The 21,089-nt window shown below is 45.8% G+C and overlaps 1 protein-coding gene across 9 annotated transcripts in view; it reads right to left on the bottom strand.

Moving 5' to 3' along the window:
• Positions 1–21,089, bottom strand: part of TEAD1 (TEA domain transcription factor 1) — a 261,367-nt gene that overhangs the window by 15,836 nt on the left and 224,442 nt on the right. For all 9 annotated transcript variants that reach the window (XM_042959706.1, XM_042959707.1, XM_042959708.1 and 6 more), the window contains one exon: positions 17,558–17,731. In XM_042959706.1, coding sequence (XP_042815640.1) covers positions 17,558–17,731 — 174 coding nt within the window. The remainder of the gene's footprint in view (positions 1–17,557; positions 17,732–21,089) is intronic.

The following is a 21,089-nucleotide window of genomic DNA, read 5'->3' as shown; positions in this document are numbered from 1 at the left end:
CCCAGAAATGCCCCCATCTCTCAGAGTTGCTGCGCGTAGAGTCATGCTGGTGAAAGAAAGCAGCGGTCCCGGGCAGCGGCGCACTGTGTGGACCTCAGCAGACTGGATTCATTTTTAAGACCCTCTTTTCTTTATTGGACAAAATTATTTTCAGTAAGACTCGGCACTCTGTTTCACGGTTTTAAATTTTAAATGCAAGAACTCCCAAAGTAGTAACAGAGTGACAGAACTGAAGTGACTCCAGTTCTGTTTTGCCGTCTGCATAATGACTGCTATCAGGGTGCCTTTCCGGGGTCTATGGTTTAGCCACGGGGACTGCAGCCCAAACGACTCCAAACTGTCAAGAACTTACTCCTAGGAACGGACACAGGCTGAGTCCACATGTGTTACTAAAGAGTAAGTCACACAACGGCCACGTAATAGAAGTGTGCTAATTTGAAGCATATATATGTACGCGTAGATGGAATAAAAACACTCACTTCACCAATCGTTTAGGACTTAGGTCAACAAAATATTTTTTTCTCTTTAGAAGTATTTTGTCAACCGCATTGTTCAGAACCGTGGGCACATGGCGATCGTAAACGTGACAACGATTTTTAGGTGGTCTGACCATTAAACTTCTCTACCACCACGGACGTCCTTACTGCCTTGCACCTGGGCAGACCGTCCTTACTATCCCACCTTCGGTTCACCACTGTCCCTTTGAAGTCCCCAAATAATTTTAATGAGTTTTTCTTGGTGATGGAGGATCTATGGTTTTAATGACAGGAAGTATCAAAAATGAAGCTATTAAAATATATACATTACGAAAACCTGCTCAGAAATTAGCTCAACAAGTTAGGAGTTCTAAAGTTGTGGAAGCTTGCTTATTTATTTATTTACTTATTTATTTATTACCTAAAACTAAAGTCTGACATACATTCAGAGAGATGCACAGATCACAAGTTTACAGTCCATTGAGTTTCATAAAGTGAACACACTCATGCAGCCAGCACCCCGATGAAGAAACCAGAAGCCCTCCCGTTCATGCTGTCTTCGAGTACAATCACCCCTTTACCTCATAGGGGTGATCTTGAGGGGAAAACACTGTCCGTTAATTCTGTCTGGTGTTTTGAACTTTAAATAAATGGAATCACAGATTGACTCCTTCGTGCTCAGTTTCATATGCTCAGCCCTAGGGGGGAGATTCACGCATGCTGTTGTGGGCAGTTCATTCACCTGCTACTTGCTAGACGATTCCACCAAGTGAAAAATACCACGATCTAGGCATTCTACCACTGCCGGGCCCTGGCAATGTTTCCAAATCAGAGAGCTACTCTGAACACCCCTGCACATGCTTTTGATGAACACGTGTATGCATTTCTGTTGGGTGTTCCCAGGAGTGGAACAGCTGGGTCATGAGGACTGTGCACATTTTAGCTTTCATTTAGATAACAGGGACAGATGGTTTTGGAATGATCTTGTTTTTCTAACAGTTGAGAAAACTTTAATTATCAGTATACATTTATCAGGTTAGTTTTTAAAAGGCTTCTCGACTAACAGTAAATAACCAATTTGCTATTACAACTCTCTGCAATTACTCTCGAACGGTGGGAAATAATCATGTAGCCATCCCACCACATCAACAGCTGTTCTTTGGGAATTTTCTAGGAGGAGGTATTGATGGGAGAGATAATTGTCTGTCAGCCAAGGATGTTCCGATTATCCCAGAAAGAAATGCATTCACTGAGCTCCCATGGAGCAAAGGTAATATCAAAGAAAGAATGCTAGTATTGAATCAACAACAAAGGAGGCAAACTCTGTGATTTGAGTCTGAGATTCACATGTAGTTCATCACCCCCCACCCCCCTACCTGTTTCTCCCAACTGAAAACTCAGGGCAAACCTGTTTCAGACAGTTTTTTTTTTTTTTAATTTTTGTTCTTTTTTTTAACCTTTATTTATTTTTGAGACAGAGAGAGACAGAGCATGAACAGGGGAGGGTCAGAGAGAGGGAGACACAGAATCCGAAACAGGCTCCAGGCTCTGAGCCGTCAGCACAGAGCCCAACGCGGGGCTTGAACTCACGGACCGTGAGATCATGACCTGAGCCGAAGTCGGACGCTTAACCAACTGAGCCACCCAGGCGCCCCCTGTTTTCCGACAGTTCTGAAGGCAAGAAAATAAGAAAGAATGTGCTGGTATCAGATACAAACTATTTCTGCCTCATCAGCTTTATCTGACCGCACTATATTTTCTAAAAGCAAATTAATATAAAAATCCAAGAAACAGCTAAAATCCAGCAAACTTGTCTTCCCAACAAATCCCAAATTCAAACCATATCCCATCCTTTCCTTTGGGGACAAGCCAACCTAAAATGGTCTGGTCTGGGCTGGGCTATGAAGTGCTAAACACACACGCACAGGCAGATGTGGCTGTGGAGGGGGGATGTCCAGGCAAATGGGCCCTTTTAAGGAATCTTTGCCCATTTTGCCTTAGAACAGAGACCCCATATATGAACTAGGCTTGGAGGCCAAATGCAGGAATCCTTTCTATGGTATCCTGACCTGTGCTGCCTTTGGGCTAAATATCTTTAGATATAGGAAAATCATTGCTTTAAGAAAAAACTACATGCAGGGTAGACTTAATTGTTAGTTCTTTTTCCTATTATATTAGTTATCTATTGCTGCTTTAACAAATGAGTAAATTGAGTGCCTTAAAACAACATAAATACACAATCTCAAACTTCTGCAGGTGAGACTTTGACGCTGGTCTCCCAGGTCTATGAGGGTCCTGGCTGAGCTGTATTCCTCTCCCGAGGCCTTGGGGAGGGATTGGTTTTCGTTGCTTCTTCCAGCATCTGGAGGCCACTCACATTCCTTATGTGAGCCCCTCTCCCCATTTTCAAAGTCTGCAACAACAGGCTGGGTCCTTCTCCCGCTGCCTACTTTCATCTCTCCTGGGTTCCCCTCCTCTTCTGCTTTTAAGGAACCTGGTGACTACTCTGGGCCCACTCAGATAATCCAAGATCCTCGCCCTAGCTGCTGATAAGCAACCTCGATTCCCCTTTATGTGCGATGTAACATATTCACAGATACGATGGCTACGGACTTGGGACGTGACTCTGCCTACCACACCCCTCAATTTGCAGTTTGTGTCCCTGCAACTCCCCCACCCAGTGCTCAGCCTTCTGGAATCACACAGACCCGAGAATACCTCTGTTAGACAATCCTGCAATTTTCATTCATTTCCCCCCTACTCTTACCTGTCTTCTTCCTCTTCTTACCCACAAGGCTCTTCAGGTCCCATCTGCTTCCCCGGATTCAAGTCCTACATTTATTTTTATCAAACCCCATCTTGATTTCAGACCCCCCCTTCCATCCATTACAGATGTCTGTGAATTCTGACTTTTCACCTATCCTTATTTCATTCCAGACGTCTACCCAACAGCATGGACAGCAGTCATTTCTTTCAGTCTCTTTCTCCATTTTTAACCACAAAGAAACACCTGCTTCCCGAAGCCACCACAGTGATAGGAAGAGATGGCACATGAAACAAAATGGCAGCCGTTAAAAATGCTGACAACTGTTCCTAATAACTCAGTGATCGAAAACACACTCAGGACAGATACAGACGGAGCCTTGAGTCCTGTCCACAGAGACGTAACCGCATAAAGATGGTTGTTCATAATCAATAACCAAGACGGAAAACAATGCCCACAGAGCCAGTCTGAGCCCCCATCTATAAGGATCAGGTGCACAGTACAGACACACGATGGCTTTTTCCTAAGAGAAAAAGCAGCACTTTTTCTGCTCTGTGAGTTTATGACGAGTCTTAAGTTTTGGATATAACTGTTCGCACAGGCACAAAATTACCATCTTTCCCACAAAGAGTTAATTAGGTTACAGAATTCTTTCTGCAAATAAAACAAAAAAGCAATCATTAATAAAGGCGTGTTGAATCAATTAAAGACTTCAGAGTCCACTGGTGGGCAAGTCCTGGGAAATGATACAAAGTCAAGGTGGAAGCAAGTTATAATGCCACACAGAGAGAGCTGACTGCATCAGACAGCAAAGAAACAATAACAAAAAAAGGAAACATCAAATTTTCCCTAATCCTTCTCTAAATCATCCTTGTCTTATACTCATTATAAATGCAGCGGAAACGTTTCAGTCACCAGGCAAGACTTTAGATTAGTTTCTCCTCTGTTACTTCTCATTTAGTTAGCCCATTTATTCATGTGTCTGTTCCGCTGTTTAGTTTTATGTTTTTGAAATTTGAAGTATAAAAGCAATATACTTCAGGGGCGCCTGGGTGGCTCAGTTGGTTAAGCGTCCGACTCTTGATTTCAGCTCAGGTCATGATCTCAATGGTTTGTGAGATTGAGCCCTGCAGCCTGCTGGGGAGTCTCTCTCTCCCTTTCTCTCTCCGCCCCTCTCACCCCTCGGAAATAAATAAACATTAAAATTAAAAAAAGGAATATACTTTAAAGAATGATCCTTCCCATTCTAGGGGTGAGGAAAATGAGGCCTCGCCCTGGTAAGTAGGATCCAGAGTTCTCAGAGGGGAGGGTCGGGCCAGGGGGCCCTCTGTGCACAACTCCAGGGCTCTGAAAACCTGGCTCCAGGTGGCTGAAGGACCAGGGCGTGAGCACTACAGGTGCTGAGCAAAGAACGGAAACGCACAGCTCACGCAGGAGCAGCGCTGGGCTGGTGACAAACTCTGCCGTGAGCTTCTAGAAGGTAAAAGCTTGCCGGCACTGAGGGGAAGCAGATAACCCCACAGGCAGGGGACAGAGCAGGGGCACTGGGTCAGGAAAGGAGGAGGCAGCTGGACACTCCCTTCCACCCCGAGGGCTTGCAAGGGCTGAGTGGGAATTGCTTGGTTGCAAAGATGAAAACATCAAGAGGACTGTCCCTGACAAGAGACAGTCTAATAGGCACTGATGGAGGCAAGGAGACGCTGGCATTTTCAAACCACCACTTTGAACCTCTCCTCTTCATCCTCTCTGAGCAATGATCAAAGGACCAAGATTTCAAATTGTGAAGCAATTTTTTCCAATGGCAGCATCTGCTCCTTGGCAGGCGGCACTGGGAGCTGGGCCTGGTTGTGGGCGGCCGTCCAGGCCTGCCACATGGCCAGGCTCCGCCGGGCAGGGCACCGCGTAGGCCTGCAGCTGCTCCCGCAGGCGCCAAAGGACAATCACTCCGCACTGGGCAACAAGGCAGAGAGCAGGGAGGGGGGTGGGGCAGAAGTAGCCCAGGAGGCAGTGCTGATGGGGGGCAGGGGGAGGCTCTGAGGGTGCAGGCTGCTCCCACACCCTCCCCCCTGACTCATTTGCATATGCCCAGACCCCTGAAGCCAGCCCCACTGGCATCAGAGGACTGCGGTGGGGGAATTTCACCGGGATGACCATGGGACAACTCCCGCATGGCAACCTGCACTGGGGGAGAGCGAGGGAGCTGCTCATAGGGAAGTGAGTCTTTGAGCGTGTTCACTTGGGACCATGGTGCCCTTGCCCAAACAACGGGACAGCAGCTGTAGGGCTCCTGCCACAGCTGTTTTAAATAAGAATAATAGGAATAAACTCAGCCTCGCTCTTCAAGTTACTTTCCACTAATTATGGCATATATTTACATCTACAAAATAGAAGATTTAAAAAAAAAAAACTCCACTAAGAGCCCCTTTATTGTGCAGATCGGGCACCCCTATTTGAATTTCATAAACATTTAGTACTTCAAAGAATCTTAAAAGCTTGCTTTAATTACAATATGCACCGCTTGAAAGGCTGACTGTTTGCATTGCAAATTCCTACAAATACCGGCATTCATTTAAAAAATGTCAATTAATATCACCCACAGGACTTCAGGTAACTGCCACTGGTGACTTCACACAGTAGCTGGGATGAAAGAGCCAAGGTCTCAGCCCCAAGCACAAAGCAGCTGCACAGGCCAGTTCTTTCCAATGGAGGCAGCTAATGAGTACTGGGCTCCCAGCTGAGCCGGCCCGTCACGAAGCACATTCATCAGGTGTGTGAACACTGGCCCCAGACCACCCTTTCCAAATCGGGAAACGGGACCCTTTTTCTGGTTGAGAGTTTTTGTGCAAGGAAAGTCCTATACAGATGACAACAAATCAATTAACAAGTGCAGAGTTGCCAAATAAAATACAGGACACCTCGATCCATTGGATGTTTAGGTAAACAACAAACTTTCTTAATTATGTGTGTTTCCCAAGGATCGCGTGGGAAGTTGTGTGCACTAAAAACGTATATGTTGTTTATCTGAAATTCAAATGTAACTGAGTGGCCTGTATTTTCGTTTGCTAAAATCTGGCAACTCTACTAACAAGTCATGTTAACAAAAAGAACAAAGATTGGGACTTACCCTCAAAGACGTTTTCTGCTCAGGATATTTTAAGAAAAAAACAAAGCCCCCAAATCATACATGGAGCATAATTCTTTTTTAGTACAATCGAATGATGGATAATGTTTGTAAATGTGTGTAAAAAGTCCAGGAGGATACATGGCTGTGGGGGTGGGGGGAAATCTCACGTTTTCTTCTCCAGTCTATTGATTTCCTTAGACTATTTATAATAAGCTTATATTGCTTTTGCAATGTACAAAGTAAATACAAATGTGGTGGGTGGGTAGGATGTGCTCTGGGTCGCCACCTGTGAGAAAGGATGTCATATATCACCAAGGGCCTACGTGTATTTAGACAACCGACCAAGATGTCCGGATGACTATGTCCAGATAATCCACTTATTCTTGCAAAACTGGGTCTGGCAATAAGAACCACCCGGATCGTGCCACCTTAGTTCTCTCCTTCTCAGGCTTCTCTTGAGGCAAAGTTACAGACAAGCCAATCGTGCCGCCAACAATGGGGCAAATACTGGGAAGGGCAGAGACGTCACGTGTTTGCTTCCCCAGACTTCTGCTTAGCAGTGGCTTGTGCGGGACAGTGGCTTAGCATCTCAGCCTGGAACCATGGCAGGGAGCAGAGTTAAAGAGCCCAGCGCAAGAAAAGATGGACCCCTGACCTGGGCTTTGTTAGCAACCACTGAGCCAAATGACCCAGGACAGAAAGCATTAGAGGAACAGCTGTCAGATGGGGTCTCCCAAGGGCTTAAGGGAACTCCAATTTACATCCCGCCAAGATGTGCATAAGCATTCAAGTTAAAAAAAAAAAAAAAAAGTATCCATACTGTGGCTGAGGCTAAGGGATTGAGGAAAAAGCAGAATGAGCATCTTCCATTTTCTAGGTTGTCCTGTGTGGCCTTGTTTTCAGGGGGATCCAGAAAGTCTTTTAAATAGAAAGTGATGGCCACAGAGATCACTGTTTCCAACCCAACCCTCACCGTTCTCCAAGTTCTGGAAGACTCAGCAGCCAACACCTCCTAGTAAGATTTCCGGTCTCTGAACAAGCGTCCACTTCCTGGAACTCCTTCCCACTCCCCTTCCGCTGACCAAATTCTTTCAAGATTCGGCTCAAATGCCATGTGTCTGTGAGGCTTTCCGGAATGTTCTCAGGCATTCTGTGCTTCTTCATTTCCATCACAGCTCCTATCCCATGGTGCTGTCACTTACCTGCCTATGTGTCTGCCATCCCAGACCTGACACCAAGGTCGGCCTCTTATCAAGTCTGTTTTCCCAGCTCTCTAGGATCAAAGTAGAGTGCACTGAGAGTTGACTGAATGACTCACTAGTGACGTACATGTCTGTCACTAATGCAAAACAAGAAACCATTTCTATAAGAACCTAACAGAACTCCAGAGATAGCTCGGAAAAAAGCTTCCGTGGGGGCTCTTTCAAGGTGTCCTCCCCTACTCTGGCAAATGCCTCTAGAAGCATCACTCCATAAACTATCAGATGCTTACTCTATCAGTACACGACATCTGAGCTGGCTAACTGGCAGGTGTATTATAGCACCTGATGTATAGCAATTTTTCTACGTGTGCTGAGTGAAAGAACTCTTCAGCCAACAAATTTTTTTAAAACACTTAAAAAATCTGCTATATACACCACACCGCCGGGTAAACAAAAGCTACAGATGGGATCCCTGATTGGTGGGGGAGGCCTTCAAAGAAGTTTAGGATGCAGGGCCGGGAAAACAGGAAGGAAGCAGCAAGAGACAGCAGTCAAAGCAGAAAATGCCAGCAAGCTCCAGACATTTCTCTTATGAAATCAAACCAAACTGGATGCGTGTGCAAGTTTATTCACTCGCCTAGCCCTCCACACGCAGTACCAGAACTTGTGGATAAGAGATGTTTTTTTTTTTTTGAAGTTTATTTATTTATTTTTGAGATAGAGAGCACGAGAGAGAGAGAGAGAGAAAGCGAGTGGGTGTGCGGGGCGGGGGGGGGGGCGCAGAGAGCGGAGGAGAGAATCTCAAGCAGGCTCTGTGCTGTCAGACACGGACTCAGGGTTCGATCTCAAGAACCATGAGATCACGACCTGAGCCAAAATCAAGAATCGGATGCTTAACTAAGTCATCCAGACACCCCAAGCAATGTTTTTTTTTTTATAAAAAACAGGCCACTGGTGAAGATGATCACATAACCACAATTGGCCCAGGGTATTTATTATGTATTAGCCTCATAAATACCTCCGAACACCGTGGTTTTGCTTGCTAATCTTCCCTCCACTTACATCATGCCACCACTTGACAGTGCTCTCGTAATTTCGGGACTCGATGCTATTTTGAGATGAGACCGAAGTACGGAGACATGGAAGGCTTGTTGAACTGAAAGCCCCTTTCTTTACTGATAGCAGTTTGAAACATGTGCGGAGCAAATCATTCCATTTTGCTAACTTCCTTTTCCACGAACAGGAATGGGTGGGTTTGGTTCCAAATGATAGACTCCAGTCTACAATTCCAATCCAAAATCAGGCCGAATCCAATTAGACACAGGCTGAAACTTCGCAGGGGGCCATTCGGGCAGCTTCCCGTGTGCACCCGGTTTCTCCTCTTACATAAAGCCCAGCGGTTTTATTTATAGTGACTGTCATTTTGTCCAACAAATGTGATTCCGTTCTTACCAAGATAAAAGCATCTTCTAACAGCTGCCCTCTTTCCAGATAACTCACTTTCTCTTTCTGTTTTGTAAAGCCTTCTCACATCTGCTCTGGTTAGTAAAACTAGCCTTTTTCCTCCCCCAGAAAAATAGGTTAAGAAAGTTGAACGACTATAGATATATTTATTTATTGTTAATTGTTTCGACTGAATGATCACAATTCCAAGAATTTTAAAAAGCAAAATATTACGCATAACCACAGGGTAGCATCATATACCTTGGTTTCTAAAATACCACTGATTTGATAATTTGAGAGAAAAAAGAAACGTTATATAAACGCGTATAAAATTTTTCTTTAACAACAGGGTACATGTCCATAAAATTTCATTTTCACATTACTCATTATTCCAAGCAAAGTTTAAGACTAAGTCTTCATCATACTAATTATTCTTCTAAATAGTTTTAGGCTGCAAGGTTATCAGTAACGTGTTGGTAACACGTGGCTTTCTTTGAACCAGAGTCCCCAAGCTTGACACTTGAACACCCTGTTAGGACAGAGAGTAGAATTCTGAGGCCCTTCAAAAAATATTAGCTTTGCTGTGTTTCTTATTTGGTTAAACCCATAATTCTGTTTACTTCCTTCAGGAAACCACACGTGGCTGGAAAGGAACTTCTTTTGAAAGTCAGCTGCAAGTGATACTTTGGATTTCTGTCTTTTGGGACTCACGACGGAATCACACCCACACCTGTCTAGCTTTGGGAATCCGATGGTGAATCCCAAGACAGTTGGCATTTATCTGAAATTAGCTGCCTTGTCTGCCGTATCACTGGCAACCCATCTGCGTGAACCTCGGTGAGGAAATGGTCCATTTGTGGATGGGGCTGTTCTGTTCTTAGGGCCTCCACAGCACCTAATCCATCACTGTTTTATAAGGGGAAAAAATGTCTGGTTTTCTGCCAGTGCAAGGGTTGCCTCACCAGTCTGGTTCCACACTCCTCGATCATAACTTCAGTCCTGCATCTAACTGTAATTTTTCCGAGACGTTTTCAGTAGGGATTCAAGTTTAAGCTAAGACGCGCACTAGTCGTCCAAAGCGCTATTAGTACAAAAGACTTAACTAAGGCGACAGGGGGCTGGTGAGATGCCTCCCACGTTGGCTCAGGTCACAAAGGGCAGGTGAGGACGACCACAGCTCTGGAGGGGCAGGAAGGCACTGATGGTGTCCGCTCTAAGCAGCATCCCACTTCTAGAACTGCTAAGATGGGAACAAGTATAGGTCTCAGAGTTGAGTGAAACAGTATGTTTAACCTCGTTGATAGTTTCGATAGAGGGGGCACCTGGGTGGCTCAGTTGGTTAAGTGTCTGACTCTTGATTTGGGCTCAGGTCTGACACACTGAGCCTGCTTGGGATTCTCTGTCTCCCTCTTTCTCTGGCCCTCCCCAGCTCGTGTGCATTCTCTTTTGCTCTCAAAATAAATAAACATTAAAAAAAGTTGCTCTAGAGAATGAGGAAGGATTAAGGTCTTTGAGTAGAAAGAAAAAATAACTGCAGGCGAAGAGGAATTCAAAAAGCAAAGTGACAGTTGAAAGTTGTTTCGTTTTAAATTATGTCCATGCACGCTGGATGCAGATGCCTGTTCTACTCAGCGCTCAACTGCCTTAGAAAACAGCACCTTGGCTATTTACACACACACACACACACACACACACACACACACACACACACAAATATTATCAATATTTAATAAAATAAGGATAATTAAATTCTTATTTAACCAGCAAATCGGATACCGTGTAGTCATTAAAAATGATAATTAGGGGGGCACCAGGGTGGCTCAGTCGGTTAAGGGTTTGACTCTTGATTTTGGCTCACTCATGTCATGATCTCGCAGTTCGTGGGTTCAAGCCCGACATCAGGATCCACGGTGACAGCGTGGAGCCTGCCTGGGATTCTCTTTCCTTCTCTCCCACTCGCGTGAGCGCTCTCTCTGAAAATAAATAAATAAACTAAAAAAAAAAATGGTAATTAGGGATATAATGGCATATGGCCACTTGGCAGGGTGTCTGGTAAGGGAGAAAAGCCGGATACCAGATTTAATTTAATGTATTACCCGATTCAAGCTACATAAACATGTCTTATATTCATGGTACACTTAGGAATGAATGAAAAATTATATATTTCCAAGACTGTCTAGAATGTTACGATATTGCCTTTGGAATCATAATGTAAACACGAAGCTGCTGCTCCCCTAACCCCACCCCAAAGGCTGCTAACAGTGAGGTATCAGTTTTTCTAAGAAAACTCGAGGTCCGACCTGAACTTCCTGGTAGCAGCGTCTGCTCACAGCTGCCCCCACGTAACGTGCACCAGGGCATCCCGTGATGACAGGGCTGACTTCAGCCAGAAACCACGCTGCTTCCCATCGGTTACCGTCACCCGCTTCCAGCGAAATCAGGCCAGGAGAGGGGCTAGGGACAGAGCTGTGCCCCCTGCAGAGGCCACGCACAGATTTCACGGAAAGAGTGTGGATTCAGAGTTTGGCCAATCCCACACTGATTAGCTGTAAGACTTTGCAGAAGTCACTCTGCCTCTCCCTGACTCAATTTCTTTATGTGTAAAGTAAAGTAGGAATAATCACACGGGCCTCACAAGGATTAAGTAATATCAAGGACATGTTTATCTGGCATAGTGCCTGGCTCAAAAAAGGAACTCATTAAGTCACGTTCAACTGCTGAAAAAGTGAGAAGCCCCTTCCTTCCCCTTCCTGCAGAAGCCTCTTCTTCTCTTTGTAATTAAATATGGAAAAGAATTAAAATGCACAAGAGTGAATGAAAAGGAGGCAGGAAGGAAGAGAAAGGAAATAAGGAGAGGGTCATGAAAAGAAAAAGATAAAGAATAAAAACAGAGAAGGCAAAATGCAAATAAAGTCGCTGTAACACTTAGTAAAAAGAATCTGAATACTCTCTTGGCTTGAAAATGGTTAAAAGCACTGACTGCTTCCTTTTGCTGACACGATCAAACCCGATTCCTTGTCTTTCCTAATCTGTCGCCCACCTATGCCTCGCATACGAGTGAAGGCCCAGCTGCAAAGCACCTCAAGATACCTGAACACTCCTGAACTCACCTGGATGGACCTCACATGTGCCCTGTGTCTTGCTGGTCCCCCTAGCCAGCCCCTCATCCATCTACAGCGTTCAAGGTCATCTCTCCCTACCCTGATACTGGCCGCCATAATGGTTGAAGGAGGTGGTGAGTGACCCTTGACATCTCACCTGGTGGGAAGGGAAAATAATCGAAACCACTTAAGAAAACACCTGGGGCAGTTTCTTAAGTTAGCAAGAAGTTACCATGTGACCTCACAATTCCACTGCTATGGAAAAATGCCAAGAAAGATGGTGAACACGCAACCGCAACGTCCAAAGACTTGTACACAAAGACTTCATACCGGCATTGTTGGAGAAAAGCCTAAAGGGTCAACAGTCCGCAAGTCTATCAACTGGTGAACGGATAAGCAAAACGCAGTATGTCCACACGATGGGCTAGTACCAGGCAATAGAAAGAGGCTACCTAGAGGCGTGCCGTAACATAGCTGCACCTCAAAACACTGTGGGGGAAAGAAGCGAGGTGCAAACGGCTGCACACTGAAGGGTTCAAATCTGTACAGACGGAAAGTAGATCAGTAGCTGTCTGGGGCTGGGAGCGGGAACAGGGAACGGCTGCATACAGGCACGGGGGATCTTGCTGGACTGATACAAACAGGCTCAAATTGTAGTAGAGTGATGGTTATGTAACTCTGTACATTTTTCTAAAAATCACTGATTTCTAAGGTGTAGATTTTATGGTTTGTAAATTATGCCTCAATAAGGCTCTTAAAAGAAAAAAAAAAAGATCTCACCAGATATGCAGCCATCCACACGGGCCCTTGGTGCCCCACCCCATTAAGGCATGAGGGGTTATAGAGCCAACATGGTAGAGGGGCACCCACATGGGCACCCTTGCCTCTGCCGGTCATTTATGTTTGGGGACCTGAGTCCTGGGGTGCCAGTCAGGGTCTTCCACCCTCCGAACAGTGGAAAGACTGCTGCTTGGCACACCACCATGCCATTCACCTTCAAGTGTCAGCTGGCCAAGGGCGGAGGTGCCCACAGCTCGGGCCTCCAAGTACAGGCACTCGGAGGGTAGCGCTCAGTATTTCCTCCGCAGCAAACTCCTGACCTTGCCTAGCCTGACTGAGTCCAGGGTGCAGGTGGCCGGCCCGACATTCCGAAAACAGCTTCAGGAGCAATCGTAGGGGCAAATGAAGAGTCAGCCTGACTTTGACACCCTAGAGACTTCAGGCACTTTGAGAAGGAGGAAAAAGGGAGGAGAATAAAGGAGATCGGGTACAGGATCTCTGCTGAAATTTACTGAATTCACACAAAGATAAGAAAATCTACTAAGCAAATTGCAGATACAAAAAATATTTCAAAGGGAGTGTTAAACCGGCTTCAGAAACACCTGCTAGAAACACCAGCTACCCAAGGATAGATATTCTAAGTATAATTTATTCTTATTGAGGCATCGGAGGAAGCCAGTGCAACTTCAAATTGCAGCAAATTGTAAACCTAATTCAAATGGCCTTTCCCCATTTATTTTAACGTGGTTGCGACTGAATGTCTTTATAAAGGTTAAGTGCTGCTCACAATTGTACTCAAGGAGTGAACTCTCCTCCCACATTCATAGGAGTGCTTAATTTTAATCTTGCAAGTGTTAATTTAATAAACTAGTATCTAATCCCAGAGCGACTGTTTCTAAACTGGACACTTCCTACCAGCAATCACACGCTACAATCTAGACTTCATTCCTTGGGGATTCATGACCAAAGGGGCCCAGCACTGAAAGCGTTTATTAACATCATCCCAAGTTTTTGCTTTGGAGGCAAAAACAAGAATAACTTTTTAAGCACTTTCCATTCCACTTTATATCCAAATAACATGCTAATTATACGAAATCTTATTAACCTTAAAAACCAATACTGTTTAACGTGAAAGTAATGAAAACGGTTTCCTTTCATCGGATCCTACAATTTCTGATTAATTATAATCAACTTGAGTAGAATGGCCTCTTTTTATACCCTTCACAATAGTGGCTCTCAAAAACTTTTTGATCTCAGGGACCCCCTTCTGCTCTTAAAACTTATTGAGGACCTCAAGGGGCTTTTGTTTCTGTCAGTTATACCTATCTGTATTTTCTGTATTGGAAATTTAAACTGAGAACATCTTAAAAAGATTTATTACCTATTTAAAAAAAATTTTTTTTAATGTTTATTTTTGAGAGAGAGAAAGAGAGACAGAGCGTGAGTGAGGGAGGGGCAGAGAGAGGGAGGGAGACATGGAATCCGAAGCAGGCTGCAGGCTCCGAGCTGTCAGCACAGAGCCCGATGCGGGGCTTGAACCCATGAACCGTGAGATCATGACCTGAGCTGAAGTCGGACTTAACTGACTGAGCCACCCAGGCACCCCTATTTGTTACCTACTTAAAAAATAAACTCATTATTGGGGCGCCTGGGTGGCTCAGTCGGTTAAGTGTCCGACTTCAGCCCGGGTCATGATCTCGCGGCCCGTGAGTTCGAGCCCCGCGTCGGGCTCTGGGCTGATGGCTCAGAGCCTGGCGCCTGCTTCCGATTCTGTGTCTCCCTCTCTCTCTGCCCCTCCCCTGTTCATGCTCTGTCTTTCTCTGTCTCAAAAATAAATAAACGTTAAAAAAAAATAAAAAAAAAATAAAATAAACTCATTACATCTTTTTTCTTTTAATTGGACATACCCATATTTTAAAAAACAAAGACAAAAATTGGAAGAGTAGTACTGTCTCATACTTTGCAAATGTATTTGACATGTGTCTTCATGTAAACTCCTAGACTCCCAAACATGCTTCTACATTCAACTTGTCACGATGTGTTGTTTTTGTTGAAGTACGTGGAGAAAATCCAGACTAATATGAATAGGGAACTAGAAAAGGGAAGAGTACTTCAATAGGCTCTTCAGATACTTGTGGTCATTTTTATTTCATACCATACCAAAACTTAACAAGTGACAGTTTCTTAAAACGCAGCTGCAGTGTGGAATCTGAAACCATATCTGTGAACTTTTCATATGTGGTTACATTAAAATCCACTGGTTTATCTTACACAATACCAAAAAGTCACTTTTGTTGATTTGGCTGTGGATCTCACCAGACAAGTCTTTTAAGTATTGGAAAGCTGTCAAGTTCACGGAGGTGGATATGAGTTTTCCAAAACCCTTATTTTTTCTAGAAAGCTAGGATTTTCTCTTTGGTAATAAATATTGTCAGCCGTTCTCCTTGATGTGGCAGGCAGGCTCCCTGCATTCATTTGCCATGTGTACTCTGGGTTCAAGATGTAATACAATTCATAAAGGACATTCTTGGTGTGACTAGTTCTCTTTTTCTTGAAACTGTACGTGAGTACCAGCCCAGTTAAGCTAAAGCTTCAGCAGTTTTGCCTTACTTTTTTTTTTCTTTAATTTTTAAATGTTTTATGTATTTTTGAGAGAGAGAGACAGAGTATGAGTGGGGGAGGGGCAGAGAGAGGGAGAGACACAGAATCTGAAGCAGGCCACAGGCCCTGAGCTGTCAGCACAGAGCCCAACCTGGGGCCCGAACTCACAAACCGCAAGGTCACGACCTGAAGTCAGATTCTTAACCAATAGAGCCACCCAGGCACCCCTTACCCTACTTCTTTTGAACCTTCAGAGTGCATATCAGCAGTGTGCACAAGCCAAATAATGTCCCAGTGTCATAATGACAATAGCTTTGGCCTTCTCAGCCCATTGAAAGTATACGGATGAACCCTCCAGGGGACTCTAAGCCATGCTTTGAAAACTGCTATGTTACCATATAATAACTGACCCCCAGTGACCATTCAAATCTCTAGTGGCAGCCCCCAATCTGAAAGGGATTTTTCCTTATTCAGGTTACCCATATGTATTACTTGTCCCAAGAACATTAATATGAGTAGAAGGCTATTTCCACAACAATCCAAATTTAATACAGAAGAATGAAAAATGAAATCTAGTTGCCACGGACAGATATAAGAAACAAAACAAACTAAATTTAATATGTAAATTCTCCTCCAAGAAATTTAAAACATACCTTTTCCCCTGATTTATTCATTCGTTTCCCCATTCGTTGGGCTTGTTTGTGTAAGGCGTTTGCGTAGTATTGGAGAAATGGAGAGTCCTCAGTGGACAGAACTCCCCTCCCCCCCCCCCCCCCCCCCCCCCCCCCCCCCCCCCCCCACCTCCCCGCGCCCTGCCCCTGACCGGCTGGGGCTCACAGGGTATGAGGCAGCCAGGAAATCAGGCAGAGGCACAACAGCCAAACTTATCTCATTACAAGACCCGGCCCCCCCCTCTACAAGTAGCCTGTCCTTTGTAATCTCTGAGTCTCTGTTTTCTTAGCTGGATAGGAGGCAAATCCCACTTAACACTGTGAGGACTGGATAAAATGAGTGTAAAGCGTTAGCACGGCTCCTAGCCCACAGCAGGTATTCAATAAACGGCAGCCCTATTATGAGTGAGGTGCCCCGGAGGTAGCCTGGGTCCAGAGGGGAGTGGGACACACATCCAAGTAATTATGACCCAGCATGGGACCTGATTAACTGCAAAATGCGCTGGGAGTAAAAGGAAAATCAATGGTCTGCCTAAGTGAGGAAGGTGCTAGAATAAAGGAGCCACCATCTCAAAGGAAGGAGGAGCTGGCCCCACGGGAGAGAAGAAAAGGAAAAAAATCCATCAGACACACAGAACTGCTGGGCACAGGATGGAGAGCAAAGAACCCCCTGGAACCAGCTCACTTAGGGCCTTTAATGCCATGCTAAGGAGTGCAAACGTTTGAAGTGATTTTATTTTTGTAAAGACGGATGACTTATAAATACTCACTGCTAACAGGCCCTCTGGTGTCTCGCTGCCTCCAATATACACACATTGCACTCATGCTTGTGACCTGTTAGCAGTCTCTTGGCTCGAGCCTGACTAGTGGAGAAAAGAACAGAAAACCTCTCTCAGAGCGAGCCCCAGCAGCTGGGGGGATCTGCCCTCGGTGTTTTAAAGCACAAATGAGGGACCTACGGGGAAAAGCCACTTTGCAGGTTCTCCGACACTTCTAAAATCTTGAAGCATGAAACTTTATCTCCATCCCGGCCCCATTTTGCCTCAGGTCCTGTGCTCCAGTGGAATTTATAGGTCGTTTTGCTTAATGGAGTGAGAAGAAACAGAAAGGGTCTCGTCGTGCCCCATGTCCTCTATCACGACTCCAGCCGTCTGTGAGGACGGCCATGGCACGAGTGAGCCCTGAAGCCCAAAGAGGCCTTCCATCTCTCTTTTTCTCGGGCAGGGATATCAGATGCTGCCCGGGTGCATCTGTACCCAAGGATGTATCACAAGGTCAGCACGGGGATGGCCCCCCAGGTGCTCCTGCGGATGCACGCGCACAGGCTCCGCGCTCACACACAGGATGCGACCATTCAGACAACATCCACCGCGACCACAGCAATGTCTTACTCACCCAGAATTTTACGAGGAAGAAGGCATTTTGGGGGCCTTTTCCAAACAGTTCCTTTAAGCCACCTTTCTTTTCAGGAAATTTGTCATAAATCTGACGAATGTCCACTGATTCGAGCAATGGGTCACTGTAAGAATGGTTGGCATGCCCAATGTGCACGAAGAGGTGTTTGTTGTACTGTAAGAAACCAACAGAAACATTCCCATTACAAACCCTTTGATCAACCTGGGGCATATCCATCTTGAACTGGAAAAAAAGAGCAATAGTCTCGAAATCCTGGAATTAACGCCTTGAATAGCCTAGGATCTGTGCCTTTGAAAACATGAAGACGTTAAGAAAAGCCATTATAGCTCAGGGTTAAAACAATCATTGTCTTTCATTGACAAGGGCATATGTTTTCCCTAAAAAGGGCTTTTTGGAGACATAGCAGTAAATAACAGCTGAAGTTATTTTAACTACCGAACCAAGAAACTATCCTCTCACCCAGTTTCATCTGATGCAAGTGAGAATGCCAGCAACACCCTTTGGAGCCCAATATTCGCAGTTAAGCCCAACAAAAAGTGTGTGTGTGTGGTCAGCTAACAGCATCGCCCAGAATGCACTTCTTGCCCCAGCTCCCCTGGCAACAGCACGGATGCAGTGCTCTGGGCAGCGGTACCCACCTACTTCCTCCAAAGGGAGTAAGAGTGCCGAGCCTCTTTCCCACCATTCTCCTCAGTAATCAGTCTAAAGATTCTGCAGAGGAGCTGGTCAGTACATGGTTGTCAGTGCAAAGTTAGGGTGAGGAGTACAGGCCATGGAGAGGATTCATGGTACAAGGCTATAAGGGGCCAGTAATCTGAGAACACAGGCCACTCAGTCACGAACCAACCAACCAACCAACCAACCAACCAACCAACCAAAACCCTGTTAAGTCGTTTAACTTAGAAAAGAGACCCTTTCTTCTCCTTGCTTTGGTAGAAGACATGGTCACTGGACCACAAAGGAGTTGTCCAAACCAGTGGTTCTCAAAGAACATTTAAACCTCACCAGTGCCTGGTTAGCCCATCCGGACTCACTGGAAATCCCAGAAAACGAGGCCAGCTATCAGCAATTTTTAGTGGTCATTACATGAATTGCAATATGCAGCCAGGTTTGAGAACCACTGGCCTCCACTTCCTACTCCAGGTCCTCTGTGCCTGCCTCTCCTGCAGAAAAGACACTTGACACCAACCTAAAGTGACACAAACACATCTGGGGGGGTGGGGCGTTGGGGCTGTGGGGAGAGCGGAACCCAACAGGACTCATACAAGAAATTCTATGCCCCTGCTCGCTGAGCAGCCCCTGTTTACCTTTTAAGTTTAAACGGACGTTTCTCCAACTAGAGTGCTTCGGGGTACTGATCCCATTGGGGAATGAGGAGTCCCAAATACAAGAAGGCTTGGTCAAGGTTGCCTACCAGAAGAGTACCATGTCCTGGTTAAGAGCATGGGGTCTGGACTCAGCCTGCTTGAGCACAAAGCTTTGTGCCCAGGGCAAACCAGGTAAGACAAGTGCCTCCCCGGTCTTTAAAATGGGGAAGGTGCTGGCCTCTACCTCCCAGGGATGCTATGGGGTTTAAATGAGAAACTGCGTAGAAAGAGCTTACTAGGCTCACAGACTCAATGAACAGTAAACGATATATGCTAGCTAGTATTACTGGCTACTGTTTAAAAAAAAAAAAAACCTTGAGATTCACAGTAGATATTAGCATGATTAAAAAACAGTTTTTAACAGTGTAACCCAAAGTTTCCTAAACTTGTGTGGTCACAAAACCCTAGAAATACATCCTGAAGAAATGCTGGTTTAAATCCATAACTTGCTACACAGACCATGGACCTCTGGCCACAGGACCAGAGGGCAGGAGGCTTGACACCCCATCCGATGGCAGTTGTTCACAGTGCTGGAGATAAGGAGATGGCGGCCAGGGCCCAGCATCTTCTGGGAGAAGGCTACGCCCCTCTTCTGTTCAACATCAGAATGGGATCTTTACCAAAGCTTCAAAATCCCTAAAAGGCACCAGGGGAAATGAAAAAGGGCGCACCTGTTCAGCTCTGTCACGGACCCAGCCTCTGCCCAGCTACCTGGTAGGTTTCAGGTGAGACTGGGGGCTGGGGACCACTATGCAAGGACAGACTATGCCTGTACCGGAAGAGAATTTTAAAAACAAAGTCAAAGCCACTGCCAGGTTAGGGAGCTGAGATCCACACAGCGGAGTGTCTCTGACCTTTCTGTAAATGTTCCCAAATGCTGTCACATCATCTTTTCTCTACTTCCCCGCCATTCTGAGAGCTGAGGGCAAAAGGCGTTGTTCTTTCTTTATCCAGGTGACCGGCCGAGTGCGTGTCCATCCACCCAACCCTTCTTAATAACCTCTGCTGGTAGCCAGCTCCCAGCCCTCCCCGGCCCTGTCCGGGCGGCAGCGTTTCTGTCATTTCGTGTGCCCCCTGCAGGCCGTGAGTTTCTGGGCAAGGATGCACCACAAGCAGAGCTATGGGGACACCTGCAGATAGAATCCGAGTCTCTCTGCAGAACACCGCACTCCCAGCTCTTCCTCCCTGGCAGCCACCCACAGGCAGCCAGAGCTGGGATGTAGGTGAGGAGCTGGGACTTGCAGTCTTCTTGGCTCACGACGGCTAGGGTCCCTGCAGCGTCCTGCTGGAACCCAGGACCTCTGCACGTCAAGAGGACAGGAAGGTGAACGGGGGGCAAAATTTACCACACTTTCACGGGGGCCATGAAGATATGGCTGAACACAAAAACCCCGGAGCCAGATGAGAACCTGAAATCCCAGCTTGCTCACATGGGCAACGAGGACGCACCATGTATGCTACACGGCGGGTCTGAAGACGAAAGGTGATCATCCAGAGAGGGCCCTTGGCATAGGGCCTCCCCCGTAAGAGGTGTTGGACCGACTGTAGCTGCTGAGATTCCTACTGTTGTCGTTTACTATTATGTGAGGTGACTCCATCCTGGGGGGAGAGGCAAAAGAACTTTCCTGCTTTCGCTACCCCTTTGCCCAGCAAAGAAAAAATAAGCACAGGTAAGCCAAGAGCTGGGAGCAAGTTGCGAAGCCATGTGACCGTTCAAATTCTTGATTGTGGCCCACTCATAATGAGCTTCCCGGGGTGTAGGCCTCTCCTGTGCCCGACGGACGGAAAAGCGCTGTATCCATTCACTGCTCCGGGCAACGTGCTTTCTATATATGTGACCTCAGGTAATCCCAGCCTCACAATGACACTGCAGGGGCATTTTATTAAGGTCATTACACACGAGGAAATGGAAGTTCAGAGATGAACAGACTTGCCTGAGGTCACACTTCCGGGAATAGTCCCGGAGTTAAGAATAAAACTTGGACCTGTCAACACCACAGCCTGAGCATTTGCCGCAAACGTCAACCATACCGCCTCCCAGAAGAAAACGTCTAGACCCTTCTCACTCACTCACACCTACGTTTTCTGATGGTTGATTTGAGAAAAGAGAAGAGAAAGAAGCTGACTCGTGTTTGCAAAATTCT

The sequence above is a fragment of the Panthera tigris genome, chromosome D1 (genome assembly GCF_018350195.1).
Source record: "Panthera tigris isolate Pti1 chromosome D1, P.tigris_Pti1_mat1.1, whole genome shotgun sequence".
In the NCBI taxonomy this organism is placed as follows: Eukaryota; Metazoa; Chordata; class Mammalia; order Carnivora; family Felidae; genus Panthera; species Panthera tigris.
This window is presented reverse-complemented; position numbering and strand designations above follow the sequence as displayed.